Consider the following 13444-nt stretch of genomic DNA (forward strand, 5'->3'; position numbering starts at 1 on the left):
AGATTGGGTTGAGAGTTGATGCACTAGATCTCTCTCGGGGCGTTGATGTCGATGGTCCCTCCATGGCTGAGTAGGTACTTACTTAACGTATTCCCTCTCTCTCCTTTTTGTATACTGTAACTTCCCTAATTTTTGTTAAATAAATATGTTATTAAGAATAGAGAAGAGGATTACCAAGATAAATTGATTCTTCTCTGCTAATCCTTGCTGATTTTGGCAGCCACTCGCTTTCATAGGAGAGAAAAATAGGTTGTGCAGGGGCAACGATGGCGACAGATATTCTAGGAGAGGAAAAGAGTGTAAGTGATGATTTAGTTATTATAGTGTGAGTTTAGAGTTTGTTTTGATAGTAACTATTGTGTTAAGTAGCTCAATGGTGATTGATGTTCATCCTCGCCCATCCTACAACAAATGAGTAGACAATAGTATGTCCCTTTGGGTTGGTCTCGACATGGTTCTCAAGGAGAATACCCAAGTAAGAAGTAGTCTTCAGTAAGGATACTGGGATACATTACAACAACACATTGGCACATTGTAAATGTGAAAAATAGAGGATGCTTGGTCATTGTAAATGTGGTAATCGCGTATTGCCATCGCTCAGCTAGGTATCAACTTGGATATGCTCATTGGAAGCACTCTAGTTGATATGTTTGCAACATGTGGAAGTTTATCAGATGCATATAAATAGTTCGATGGGTTGAGATCCCTCAAAGTGGGTGCCAATCACATGGCATTACAAGGCATGCTCATACATGCTGAAATCATGGATCAAGGCATACAAAATGACCTCTATACCATAATGCTTTGCTTGAATTTTACGTTAAATGTGAAAAAAAACGAATGATTCATGACTACCCATTGTCTTACACAAGACGGGCTGGGGAAAGATAGTCACTTCCTTTCTATCTATTTTGTATTTTGTAGCTGATACGCTTTTTAAAACTAATGAAAGGATATGTTTTCTTGAAAACAACAACACATTGGTACACCAATGGGATGACTATTCTAGTCATAATTAACCTTCAAACTTGTTTTTTAAAAGTTTTTAGACTTCTATTTTAGTTAAGCCCATTAGGGAACTTGGAATATCTTTACAATCACGATTATTGAAGTTGTTATTCTTCCTCTATTTCATCATTGTGGCGTTGAAATTGTTGATATGTTTTAGCTCAATCTCGGTGCACAACATTGCCGCCAATGAACCCATTTGAGCTTGACCATTATTGCTCCGATTTTGTTGAGATTTATTCACCTAGTCAATTATGTAGTCCTTTGTTTATTATTGGGTTTTGTCATGAATACTTCATGGCCGGGAGGGGATAGAACTTAGCAATGTTGAGGAGTATTTTCTCTCATCTTGCACAATTTACATTTTCCTTGGTTGTTTCTTTGGATCATTATTTTCTTTCTTGCTTGGAGCAAACCTCTTAGGACTTTCTTCCTAGATGGGATGACAATCCTTCCAACTCACTTTGTTGCAACTAGTTGCATACAATTAATTCTTTGTCTTATGGTTCTTGGTGACGAACTTGAGAAACGCAAAGGCGAACGAAAAAAGTCATAAGCACCGTCTAAGAATATGGAAGATAGGGCAAACAAATGCGATTTCTTCTCTCTACAAATCTTATTTACACAAATGCACCAAATAACCTTAAAGCAATCTGTATGGTGCTTTTTGTAGAGGTGATTATATCATGATTACGTTTCTACATGTTTGCACTTTGTATGTTGTTGTTTTTTGTTTCTATTTATTCCCTCCTTATTCATCATTTTTTCATTAGCCAATTTAATGTTGAGTATGATGAGCTTCTCATACACTATGCTATGGCCTCAGGCTTTATACCTAATATTCTAGTGAGGTCATTACTTCTAATCCGTAGGCTAGTAAAACAAAATAGGCATCCAAGGTTAAGATTCTTCTTTTGGTTTTTGCGTTTTCCCAGCTTACCATCTCCTCATTGGTGCAAGTTACTACTTCGGGGGGTTTGGGCCAGAATTGCTTTGAGCCTTAGGACATTAGAGATACGGCACTACTCGTCCTACCACATAGGTGTCTCAATCCCATCATCGTGATTTTATTACATTCCAGCAATTATGGCGATGGAAAGGCCATCACGACATCCCTTCTCTAGGCACCGATGGGTTCCAAAGGTCCGATCTGCACAATGCAATGGTCGTGTGACTATTGGTAACGATGAGGTTTGTTCGGGCGTGTTCGCCAAAAGTGACTGGCGCATAGCCTAACGTGAGGTTTCATTCTCGTATTTACTTAATTAACTTTCTTAATCACTCGCTTTATTATCTCAAGTATTTAATTATACTGGTAACGTGATTACGTACATAACGAGGGGAAAAAACATACAAGATGTTTCATTCTCTTAATTACTTAATTAAGTTTCTTAATCACGCGCATTATTATCTCAAGTAATTAATTATACTGGTAACGTGATTATGTACATAACGAGGGGGAAAACGTACAGGATGGTTTCATTCTCTTAATTACTTAAAAGTAAGTTTCTTAATCACTTGCTTAATGATCGGATACGCAAGTAATTAATCAGAATTCTTAGGTAAAGCTGTGGTTAAAAGTATGGTAATTAATTACTGATTTTCTGGCCTTTTTGTGGGTTGGGTATGGTATGGTATGTCTTTCTTCCTTCCTGCCCTTTTCTGTCGAATCGGAAATTTCTGCAGTTTTCCTGCTGCTTTCCGGCGAGTTTCTGCTCTTTGCGCGTTGTTTTTTTTGCCCTTTTTCCCCCTTCTCCTTCTTCTCCTTCTCCTTCTTCTTCTTTTCTCGTCAGGAAAAAGAAGAATTCCTTGGTCGCCTGCAGAAAGAAATCCCTTGCTTTCCTTCCCCCTCCCACTCCCCTTCTACCCCCCCGTTTCGCTTTTTGCTTTTTGCCTTTTGCTTCCCCACCGACTGTTTCCTTGCTTTTTGCCCCTCCCAGCTCCGATCGCCCCTCATTTTCCAGTCGTTGATTTTCCTCTGCAGAAAAAAAAAAGAAAAGCAAATTTCCTCCTCCTCCTTCTTCCTCCTTCGGCGATCCAAAATAACTTTTCAATCGGGGTAAGTTTCCACCTGTTGTTGTTGTTGTTGTTCAGAATCGATCGTTTGATTAGTCGATCCTAGAATAGAAAGAAAACGATTCAGGTTAAGAGTTAGGGTTAGGTTTACTGTATAGTGACCGGCTTTGGGAAGATTTAGGGTTAGGGTTTGGGAAGATTTAGAGTCACTGACTGTGAGATTTCATCATCATAAACATTAGCTATAGGATTTATTTCAGCCCTGTAAGATAATTTTTTTAAGATATTTATTTACTTGGGCATTAATGCATAAGATGTGCTGGAAATGACATGTTACTTTAGCATTAAGCTTGGTGTTCAGTTATTGATTGTGGCAAGATTTAGTGTTCAAGTTAGTGTTACGACAACATCTTCAGCTATGAGAGTTGCGGCACTCAATTTGATTGGTAAGAGGTGTATTTACTAATGCATTGATGCATAAGGTTTGCCCAAATGACATATTTCGTTAGATTTAGGGTTAGGGTTCATTCACTGACCAATGAGAATTCTTTGTCAGCTATGGAAATTTGGTACTCAGTTGATGCATTCTCAAATGATTGTGAAGAGATTTATTTCCCTTTGCATTGATATGTAATATTTGCGCAAAATGACATATTTATTGCTTTAGAATCGAGATTTAGGGTTAATATGTCAACGTTGTCATCTACAACTGACTGATTTTAGCCTCCTAAAATTGTGCATTGGTACATAAGATGTCGCCAAATGACATATTCCGTTAGACTTAGAGTTTGGGTGCAGTCACTGATTATGAGATATCTTAGGTCCATTGGTATGGAGAGTTTGATACTAATTTCAGCCCAATAAAATGGTGGTTAAGAAATTTACTTGTGTGGATTTTGATTCTAGAAGAGGTGCTCAAATGACATCTGCTCTGGATTTCTTATCTGGTTTTCTTATGTCATTACTATTGTGCATGTGTATATTTTCATGTGGACCACTAAAATAATGCTTTAGAGATTTACTCCTGCATTGATGTAGCATAAGATGCCCAAATGAAACATTTTCCCTAGATTTGTTGGTGATTTTTGCCAGTCCTCACCATACATACATATGTTTTAATTCATCACTCATAAAGCATGGTACACCATACTATTACCACCTTTTGTATGTGGGGTGTGTTTACCTTGATATGCATACAATATTGTCTTACTTATATTTAATGCTGAATTTATTTGGCTGCATGGTAGCTTATTTGATGATTGATGGGTGGTTTTACTAGAAGTACATGTGCCTTAATATATATGTCGAAATGATGTATGCATAGCTTGGCATTGTAATATCCCCTTTGCTTTGATATGTCTAGTTATATGTAGAATTGCCAGCATCTTTGATAAATTCTGACATGTCCTTTGTTTTCATATGGTTAGAGAATAGGAATTCTACCTTGGCATCGAAAAATACGTCAAGAAGAGGTTGTATAGTATTGTAAGGTATTATGATAACCCACAATTTGATTGAGGAACCCATTGCAAAATAGGCCCACAATTGGGCAGCACCAGTAGGTGCATAACTAGGGCAGCAAAATGGCAGCCAATCCAAGGTTTGAGATCAATTCGGGAAGTCCAGAAAGTGCTGCTGCATTTGGTTACTCTAACCCTCACAGAGCTCATTTTTCATCTGGGGGGACTACTGGACCAAATCTCGAAAGGTCATCAAGTTCTCGAGAGAATCACGATGGCAGTGGTAGAGTAGTGCCTCCAGGACCAGGATCAAGCTTTCCAAGTCCAGCTAGTGCTAGTAGCCATGGTGATCTTCTCAACATGTCGCACATCCTTTCTTTAGAACTGATATCATCGGTAGAGCAAAAATATGCCCGACAATTAGAGTTGAGGAGTGCAACTGTTGCTGCCATGGCCACGGTTGCCATGGCCACGGTTGGGGACGCTCCAGCAAATTTGCAACAAAAGCCTCTTGAGCAGCAAGGAGTAGAAGAACTCAAGCGAATCAAGTTGAGCTTGTATGAAAATGCAACCAGGGCAAGGTAGTGCGTGTTCCATTTTATCATCTCTGCTTAATAATATAGAAAAGCTACAACGTACTCTAAGTTTTTCTTTATTTCCCCAAGAGTCCCTAAGTTCTTGTGGTTTTTCCATACGCTTTCTTGGGCCATTACCTCTCCTATTTGAGCAATTATATGCCCAATGCATCCCTGTCCTTTTTGAATTGGGATCAGGGCATTTGGGAAAATAAAGAAAAACACAGGGTTATTTTGGAGATTTCACATTTAAAAGTTATACTATGCTGTGAAAAATGTCTTTGAACTCATTGATTTTAAGCCTTCAACTTCTTTAGAGAGAGGTCACGCGCATTATCTGAGGCTCTCAATAAACTTGACAAATTCCGAGCTTCTCTTCAAATACGAAAACGGCCTCGAACAGAAGGTGCTGGTCATGAGCGGCAGATAGCTTCTAGTTCAGGGGATAGATCAACAATCGCTACAGCTGCTGCTGCTGCGAATGCTAGCAAAGCTACTTTCTGTGCTTCTCCAAGTCACACAGAGGGGAGCATGGCCAAGCCAGATGAAAAGATCAAAGGAGGGGTTCCAAACAAGCGGATGCGTACATCCATGCAAGATGTACGGGTATGTCTTGCTATATCTCTTTTACTGAACTAAGCATGTGACTGGGTGATGATGAAGGGGGTACTAATTAAGGAATCGTAAGGGGTCACTATGATGATGGTTTGAAACCCTGGAATTATAGAAATGTTGGGATAAATGTTCAAATTTCCATACAACATTTCCTTATTGTTGGCCATTACTCCTATTAACTGATGGGTAGAAGTTTCAAGAACATTGATCTTGAAACTTGCCAAAACTCTTCAAAAACCTTGAAATATATCCATGCATCTAAGATTTGGCGATATTTTTCTAACTGACTTGGCATGCAATGGAGTTTTATCATTTTTCTCCCTTATGTTTTATAACTGAGCAAGAGTACTTGCATATCTTTGTAGCTTGAGAGTCGCACAGGGACAACAGCCTTTCAGAGATCATCTGCAATAGGTGATCGAGAACGTGAGCCTGTAAAGCCTTTTGGAACTGTATCAGATGAAAAGGACCGTATAGTTCAAGGTAGTGGAGAAGCATGGGAGAGAACAAAGACAAAAGGTAAAAGGTCAGCAACTAAATCGGACATTATTATTGCAAGTGGAGCAACAGGAGTTTCAGAAATTGAACGCGATCATAAATGGGGCACTCAGCATCGAAGTAACACTGATACTCGTCCCAGGCCAAGTGAGGGCCATAGCTTCAGGTCAGCTTTAGAGGTTTTTTTGATGCACTTTTGATTTGGCATGTTTTTGTGTCATTTGGCACTGAGGACGTTAATGTAACTTGCTTTCTTTTTTTTCTTTTTTTCTTTCTAGTCAATGATGTGGTGACAACTCATATCCTCTCAATAGGAATCGACTTAATTCATTTTTCTTGAAACAGGTCTGGTCCTGTGCATGGCGTAGTGTCTATACATAAGTCTGCAGTAAGGAATGAACCTGATACCACAGTTTCGGTTGGGGACAAAGGAGATCGGTTTCTTTTCCCTGAAAAGGATCGAGCAATGCTGAAGGGCAGTGTCAAGTATGTTGAGATATAGTAGTATAACTGTTTCTTTCTTTCTTTGTCTCAGTAGGGTGATGGGGGGATTTGAAACCCTGATCTATGTCTTACAGGGCAAGGACCCATACCACATGGCTAACTCCCCTTGCTATCATGTATAGCTACTAACATTTTATTTTTTAGTTGCACCTTTCTCTTAAATGTCCTATAATACTACAGGTTGTTACATAAGGATGAAGGGGCACTTCTGAGCTCATCAAATGTTGGCAAACCAAAGGCTGCACGCGCTCCTCGTACTGGTACAGGAATTCCTATAAATCCTAGTAGTAGTGGAGCTCATGCTTCACGTCCACATTCAGCTGAAGTGTGGGATCGTACAACAACACCAGCAGCACCCACCAGAGCCCAAATCCCTGTAGGGCCAAGCAACAACCGGAAGAGACCAGCACCAACAAGGTCATCATCTCCTCCAGTAGCACAATGGGTTGGGCAAAGATCACAGAAAATGTCTAGAATCGCAAGAAGAATGAATGTGGCATCCCCGGTTGGTCCATCTGGCTTAGGAAGGGATGAAGCTGTAAACACAATAGAAGGCGACTCTGCGCGTGATAGCATAGCCACCCCTTCAGGTTCACGATCCAACCTTAGTATTTTGCCCAATACAAGCCTTTTGAAAAAAGTCCCCAGCACTGTGGCCCTTTCACAAATGAAGGCAAAATTGGAAAGGGTTCATTCTCCAGCAGGCCTTTCAGAGAGTGAAGACTCTGAGGGCGGGGATGCCAAGTCTAAAGAGAAATGGAAAAAACATGGAGATACTGAAGCTAGATTCGGAGGGGTCAATCAAAGGATTGCACCTTTATTTTCTCCTGGGAAAAAATCCCGTGTGGGGTCGAAAGAAGAAGGTGGAGATGGGATTCGTCGACAAGGTAGGAGTGGTCGGGGCATGATTGCTGTACGAGAAAGCTCCACTATACCCCCTCATGTAGAAAAAGGAGACGTTGCTGCAAATGCAAAGCAAATGAGGAGTGCAAGGCCAGGGACTGAGAAACCAGAGAAGCCTGCTGATGTGTAAGTTGGGAAAATAGAAATAATTATGCTCATATGCTTTCAAATGTGATGGCTTAAATTTTTTTTTTCTCTTTCTCTTAATGATGGGATTGATCACCAGTTGTGGCATTGAACTCCAAACATATGGGTTATAGGGGAAGGGCTTGAACCATTAGGTTAATTTGACCCTGTTAAGTGATTACTGTGTCAACTTGTCTATTGTACGATAATAAATCATCTACCTTGCAGCAAGCCTGGACGGCCACCTACAAAGAAGGGTGGAGTAGGAGATCGCAAAGCTCTAACTAGGCCAAGACGACCAGCCATCAATGGAAGTGGAGAAGTTTCAGGTATATCTGAAGTGCTCTTTTTTGCCTCTAACCTGAGGTAGATTCATTTACTAGCAAAACCAAAAAAGGCGATTGCAAGACTATTGGCATTATCTTATTTGAGAGGTGTGTGTCTGTATTATTATGCTAGGTGAATTTGATGATGATCATGAGGAATTGATGGCTGCTGTACAAGCTGCAATAAATGCTAGCTGTAAGTCATTTCTATATGGAGGAGAAGATCTGTGAGTAACTAATAGTGAATTGATCTAATGCCTTTTCTATTGCAGCACATGCCTGTTCCAGTGTATTCTGGAAAGAAATGGAACCTTTCTTTGCTTATTTGACACATGATGCAAGGGAAAGCCTGAAAATACAAGTGAGTTCTTGAATAAACATTTACAAATACATGATAATAAGATAGTATGGGTTTATTCACCATTCTCTGTGTGCTTCATTTGTAATTCAGGTCAGAGCAAGAGAATCTGAAGAAGAAGATATATTTCCTGGACTATTTGCTACTGATGATTGTGTTGAGAAGGTTTATTTCATAATCTGATTATGAGTCAAAAGATTTTTCAATTCTTCTGTTAATTTTTGTGTTCTGATTGGTGTAAATGCTACAGAACTCTAGTTTTCTCAACACCTCGGGTGCTGGAAAGAAATTGGCAAATGGCTCAGAGGTCAATGGAGGTACAGTGTCCATGGCTTTCAACAATCTAAAGGAAGAACAAGGTTCTGATGCTGGAACTGGGGGTTGGGTTACTTCCAAACAACTACCCCTCTCGCAAAGGCTTTTAGCAGCTCTCATCATTGAAGAAGACATAGATGATGAAAGCAGAGAAGATGGTAGGCAGTTTGAATTTCCAGGTCATGCTGGAGATGGATCACCCAGTGACAGTGAACAAGCTGGAGTCGATAAAGAGCAAGATTCTGAATCTGAAGTAGAGACGAGAGGAGGTGATAGTGGAAAGCTTAATGGATGGTCGAAAAGGTCACCATATGATTCTTCATATACTTCTAATGGCCATAGACATTGGGATTCTGAATCTGAACTTCTAAATTCTCCAGCTAAGTCGAAAGAAGAAGAAAAGCACTCATCAGATATCAATGGTTTGAATAAATTAGATGGCACATATCAGAACTTAAAGTTGGATGACAGGATAGCCTTGGAGCTTCAAAGCATAGGATTATATCCTGAGCCTGTATGTTTCATTCTAGAACTTCACTTCTGTGTGTATGTTCTATTCAGTCCACTAGTTTGGAGCAATTAGTCACCTATGTGTTTAAAATAATAGTATGGGTAGTATATTTGTAGTGCATCTTTTATGTCTTAATCAATTTCTATTATCAGGCTGACTTTGTGTTGAGAGAAGATGACCAGATTGCTGAAGAATTAAAGAAAACTTATATGGACCTTAAAGAGCAGGTAGAATATCTTTCCTGCAGAATAAAGAATTCTTTTAATTCCTGTTGTGCCAAGCCTTATCTTTTGTTTTGGGGCAGGTACGCAAAAATAAAGAAAGGTTGTCTTCATTAGAAAAAGTTATTTCCAGTTCACAAGAAGCTGAAGAAAGGTATGCAATGTAATATGCAGTAGTTTTTTATTTCTTTTACACATTTGTGGTTTATATGTACTAATATGATTCCACAATCTATAATTTTAAGATGACTACAATGGGTTTTGCATAATTCAGGGTCCGTGTGATAGAAAGTTAATAGGATGTGGGGTCATTGTGCTTTTTGCATTATCGTATATTGGTTCCCATTTGGCATCTTTTAAATATCAATGATTTGAATTGGTGTTTTTGCGCAATGTAGAGAGCGAGAGCAATTGGCTATGAGGAAACTTCTAGAGAATGCATTCAGCAAACGATTGGTAAGAACGTCAAGTACTGTTTTGGGTACACTTGTACCCTATATACAAAGATGAACTGTTTCTTCGAAGTGTGGATGACCTTTTCGTTATATATATGATTGCTATGCTTGATCCCAAGGCCATATTCTTGTCACAACAAGTTAACTAATCCAAAATCTCTTAAATATCGCTGAATGCATTTTACAACTAATAAAATAGCGACTTAAGGTGGTGGAAGGGGTGTAATGCATTTTAAACATAGCTAGGAGCTTAGGTAAGTTGGAACACATCTAATCTAATTTTTGCATTGTCTGAGCTAGTGCATGCATTTTTTTGTTTATATATCGAAAAAGAGTGATCTGCAGAGATATGATGTTAACTAATAATTCTAGAGCACATCTGTGTCAATAAGATTCTCCCTCTGTAATGCAACAATGCCAATGATTTTTTTTTTCTTATAGATTTGTGCCTATTCATTTCTATTTTCAGGGTAGCCGTGGAGGTCTTTTAGGGGTTTCAGGCAGTAAAAGTGCAGCATCCAAAGCAGGGCGAGCTGCTGCTTTGGTGGTAGCAAAAAGATCTCTAACAAGGTGGAAACATTTTATGGAAGCTGGGGAAAGTTGCTTCATCGAGCCAGGTTTACGGGATGTTCTCTTATGTGTTTCATCCAAAGACAGAGAAACAAAAACATTGTCAAACAATGACGAGTTGCGTGCCAGTATTAACTCAGTTGGCCTATCTTTGATGGGTCCTTTGGAGCTGAAAATGGCAGGTTTGCTCCATACTGGGAAAGGAAGAAAAAGATCCATCAACATTTACATTTACCCACACATTTGAGCAATCATATGCAGATTGCCAAAAGCAAAAAAATAGAAAAAAGAAACATTCTCCCACTTGTGCATCTTTATAGCATGCATTTCTGGCAGAGCTGCATACTTTCTCTTTATAATGAGAAAATGCATGCATCTCTTTCAGGAAAGATTCTATGTTCTCTGCATGAGTATACGTTGTTAATGCCCAATTCATGATGCCTCACATTTGAAAGTTGTTGTTCTTTTGAGAAAGTTGGCACTATATAACTCCCCTACGTAGTCATCTTGCATCAGCCTGTAACTTCAACATGCATTTGTCTGAGCATTCATATGAGACACGTCCACATTTCAAAAATGAAAAAAGAAGTTATGCATGTGTTCTGAATCTTACTAACACCCCTTTCTTTCTGGTGCTTCACGTATAGCTTCAGGAGGAACACGATGGATTTGCAATGCATCTGGCACATACAAACCTGAGAAAGCATCGTATGATCCAATCACTCCTTTGGATCGATACAGAGGGAAGGAGGAGATCTGGAGCAATCGGTCGAAAGAAAGAGAGGTTCTTCTTGAAGATGTGGTGGGGAGTAGTGGTGTTCCATGTGGAACAAAAGGCAAGAGGAGTGAGAGAGAGAGAGATGGCAATAATAACACAAAAGGTCGACCCAGCCTCAGTGTAAGTGTGAGTGTCGGAGGTGCAGTCAAAGGAGAGAGAAAGACCAAAACAAAACCTCGACAAAAGACTGGACCATTGTTAAAGGCCGTGAATGGATTGTTAGGTAAACAAAATGAATCAACATCTTCAGGTAGGGTCAAGTCCGAGCCTTCTTCATTGGTACTTGGAGTTGACCCACGGAAGGAGGAAGAGGCGACACTCGACCTTTCCCATTTGCAAATTCCTAGCATAGATGAACTTAGCGGTCAAGGTCAAGATTTGGGGTCCTGGTTGGACTTTGATGATCCAAGTTTACCAGATGCCAGTGGGGATTTTGTGGGTCTGGATGTTCCACCAGATGATTTGGCGGATCTAGCGATGATGATGTGAGTGAGGACATAGCTCTCTAGTCTCATACTCTACTTTATGCTTTTTGGAAGAAGGTGAAGGAGAGCCTTGTAAAGCCTCCATATATTCTCTTGTCTAATACTAAATGCTTTTGGAAGAAAGTTGAGGAGATCCTTGTAAAGAAAGCCATATACTTCTAGGTGTTCGGAAGCCTTCTAAAGATGGGCACTTTGATTTTTTCTTTTCTAATGTATATCCATGATCCCTTTTGTAACAAATCCTTCTTGCCGAATCGTTGACGAGCAAGTTCCATGTACAAAGATATCGAAGTTTCAATTGTGTAAATCTTGATAAAGGCACCTGAATTAAGAGGGGGCGCTTTTCGATGCAATTCGTCTTGGCCACGAATGCTACTAACTGGGTTGCCTAATCACTTATATGACGCATTGTAACTTAAATTATTCTTGAAGCTCTAAACAATCTTGGAGTTCTCATATTCTGAGAAGAACACCATTGTATTCGATGAAAGCTCTTTGGGGTGCTGAAACTTTCCGTTTTCTTTTTGTAATTTTGCTTAGTTTCTTTCAGTGCAGCTACCATCAATGTGGTGTTGAAACAACAGACTTGGAATCATTGGCCATGTGCAAATGCATACCAAGAGATATTTATTCATAATTTCAAACGTTTGTAAATGTAGTAAGATGATTCTACGACAGTGGTTGCATGAAAAATATGAATCACTTGAGAGATCTTTCCAGTATGTAAAGTTCAAGTTCTATGTTAAGGTTTTGCGGGAAACAATTTTCTTGCAATTCCCAGATACAAACCAAGAAATTATATTATATTTATTGGAATTCTAACTTTTTTCATTGAAAGAGTGTATATATATATAGGGCTAGAAGTGAAAGGGTTCTCTTAAAGTAAAAGTAGGAATTTTATAGTTTGGATTTCTTTTAAATGGAGAAGCCTTGTTCAGAGTTTGCCTCAATTTGGTACTGCCCTTGCAGCTGCACTTTACCCCTAGATGGTTCAGTCAACTACTGTGCCTCAACACATTTCGGGAATAATCAGCTAGCTCTGGGTTTTTATGGCATTTCACCCGTAACAACTCATTTGCTGATTTCATAAACAAGCTCAAATACAACTATGAGATATAGTTTTTTTGTTTATGGATGACATGATTGCATAAATTGTCAAGCTACATCAATAGAGTTTAGTATGGGTAAAGCTGTTGGGGGTATTAGAATAACTTGGATGGGAAACAAGTTGTAACAAAATTTAACCTTTGGTCATTGCCACTTATAGTTGACCATTTGTTACTTCTCAAATAAAAGCTTGTCATTTGTTAAAAGGAATATGAAATGAAACAAAGTTAAATGCCTTATGGATCTGTATGAAGCTCTTTTGTGATGAATGAATCTGATAAAGTTTTGACAAGCACAACCTATAGATGTAGACATATGATTCATTTTCTTCTATTCCATATTAAATGGCTTTCGTTAATAGTGTTTAGTGTGGATAAAGCTATTAGGAATATTGGAATAATTTAATCTAGGACATACAATTGGCCCTAATAAAATGCAACTTCTTAACTTGTGAAAACAATAATGATTAGCGAAATCTACATATAATGCTTGCTAATGCGGTATCACCATATATTGACTTCACTAAGGAAAGAAAGTCGTTTAGTGGCTTGTGAAACATTTGGGTCTACAACTCAAGCTTGAAAATTCACATGGTACCCCATGGTTGGTAATG

The 13444-nt window shown here is 39.0% G+C and overlaps 1 protein-coding gene across 3 annotated transcripts; it reads left to right on the plus strand.

Annotated features, from left to right (window-relative positions):
• Nucleotides 1–2924: 2924 nt before the first annotated feature.
• On the plus strand, nucleotides 2925–12268 carry LOC147848516 (uncharacterized). 3 transcript variants are annotated; one of them, XM_087338381.1, is made up of 16 exons: nucleotides 2925–3067; nucleotides 4452–5065; nucleotides 5377–5659; nucleotides 6040–6338; nucleotides 6518–6658; nucleotides 6857–7705; nucleotides 7934–8034; nucleotides 8165–8227; nucleotides 8304–8392; nucleotides 8483–8554; nucleotides 8640–9218; nucleotides 9368–9442; nucleotides 9520–9590; nucleotides 9835–9892; nucleotides 10361–10643; nucleotides 11109–12268. In XM_087338381.1, exons 2-16 carry the CDS (start codon nucleotides 4608–4610, stop codon nucleotides 11726–11728), a joined length of 4041 nt encoding a protein of 1346 aa, XP_087194507.1. In that variant the 5' UTR covers nucleotides 2925–3067; nucleotides 4452–4607; the 3' UTR covers nucleotides 11729–12268. The 3 variants fall into 3 exon arrangements, with proteins under 3 accessions (XP_087194507.1, XP_087194505.1, XP_087194506.1); XM_087338379.1 differs by having other exon boundaries at nucleotides 2926–3067; nucleotides 5377–5665; XM_087338380.1 differs by lacking the exon at nucleotides 2925–3067 and adding an exon at nucleotides 3137–3470 and having other exon boundaries at nucleotides 5377–5665.
• Nucleotides 12269–13444: the final 1176 nt, after the last annotated feature.

Source organism: Azolla caroliniana, unplaced genomic scaffold (assembly GCF_043228905.1).
Source record: "Azolla caroliniana isolate FFs.n. ecotype wild unplaced genomic scaffold, voAzoCaro1.0.p SCAF_335, whole genome shotgun sequence".
Classification (NCBI taxonomy): domain Eukaryota; kingdom Viridiplantae; phylum Streptophyta; class Polypodiopsida; order Salviniales; family Salviniaceae; genus Azolla; species Azolla caroliniana.

Excerpts from the sequence above, each read along its gene's own strand:
- LOC147848516 (XM_087338379.1), top strand. The coding sequence starts at position 4,608 with ATGGCAGCCAATCCAAGGTTTGAGATCAATTCGGGAAGTCCAGAAAGT. Across the intron at positions 9,219-9,367 it reads TAGGATTATATCCTGAGCCT|GCTGACTTTGTGTTGAGAGA; the intron begins GTATGTTTCATT and ends TTCTATTATCAG. Across the intron at positions 9,591-9,834 it reads TCACAAGAAGCTGAAGAAAG|AGAGCGAGAGCAATTGGCTA; the intron begins GTATGCAATGTA and ends TGCGCAATGTAG.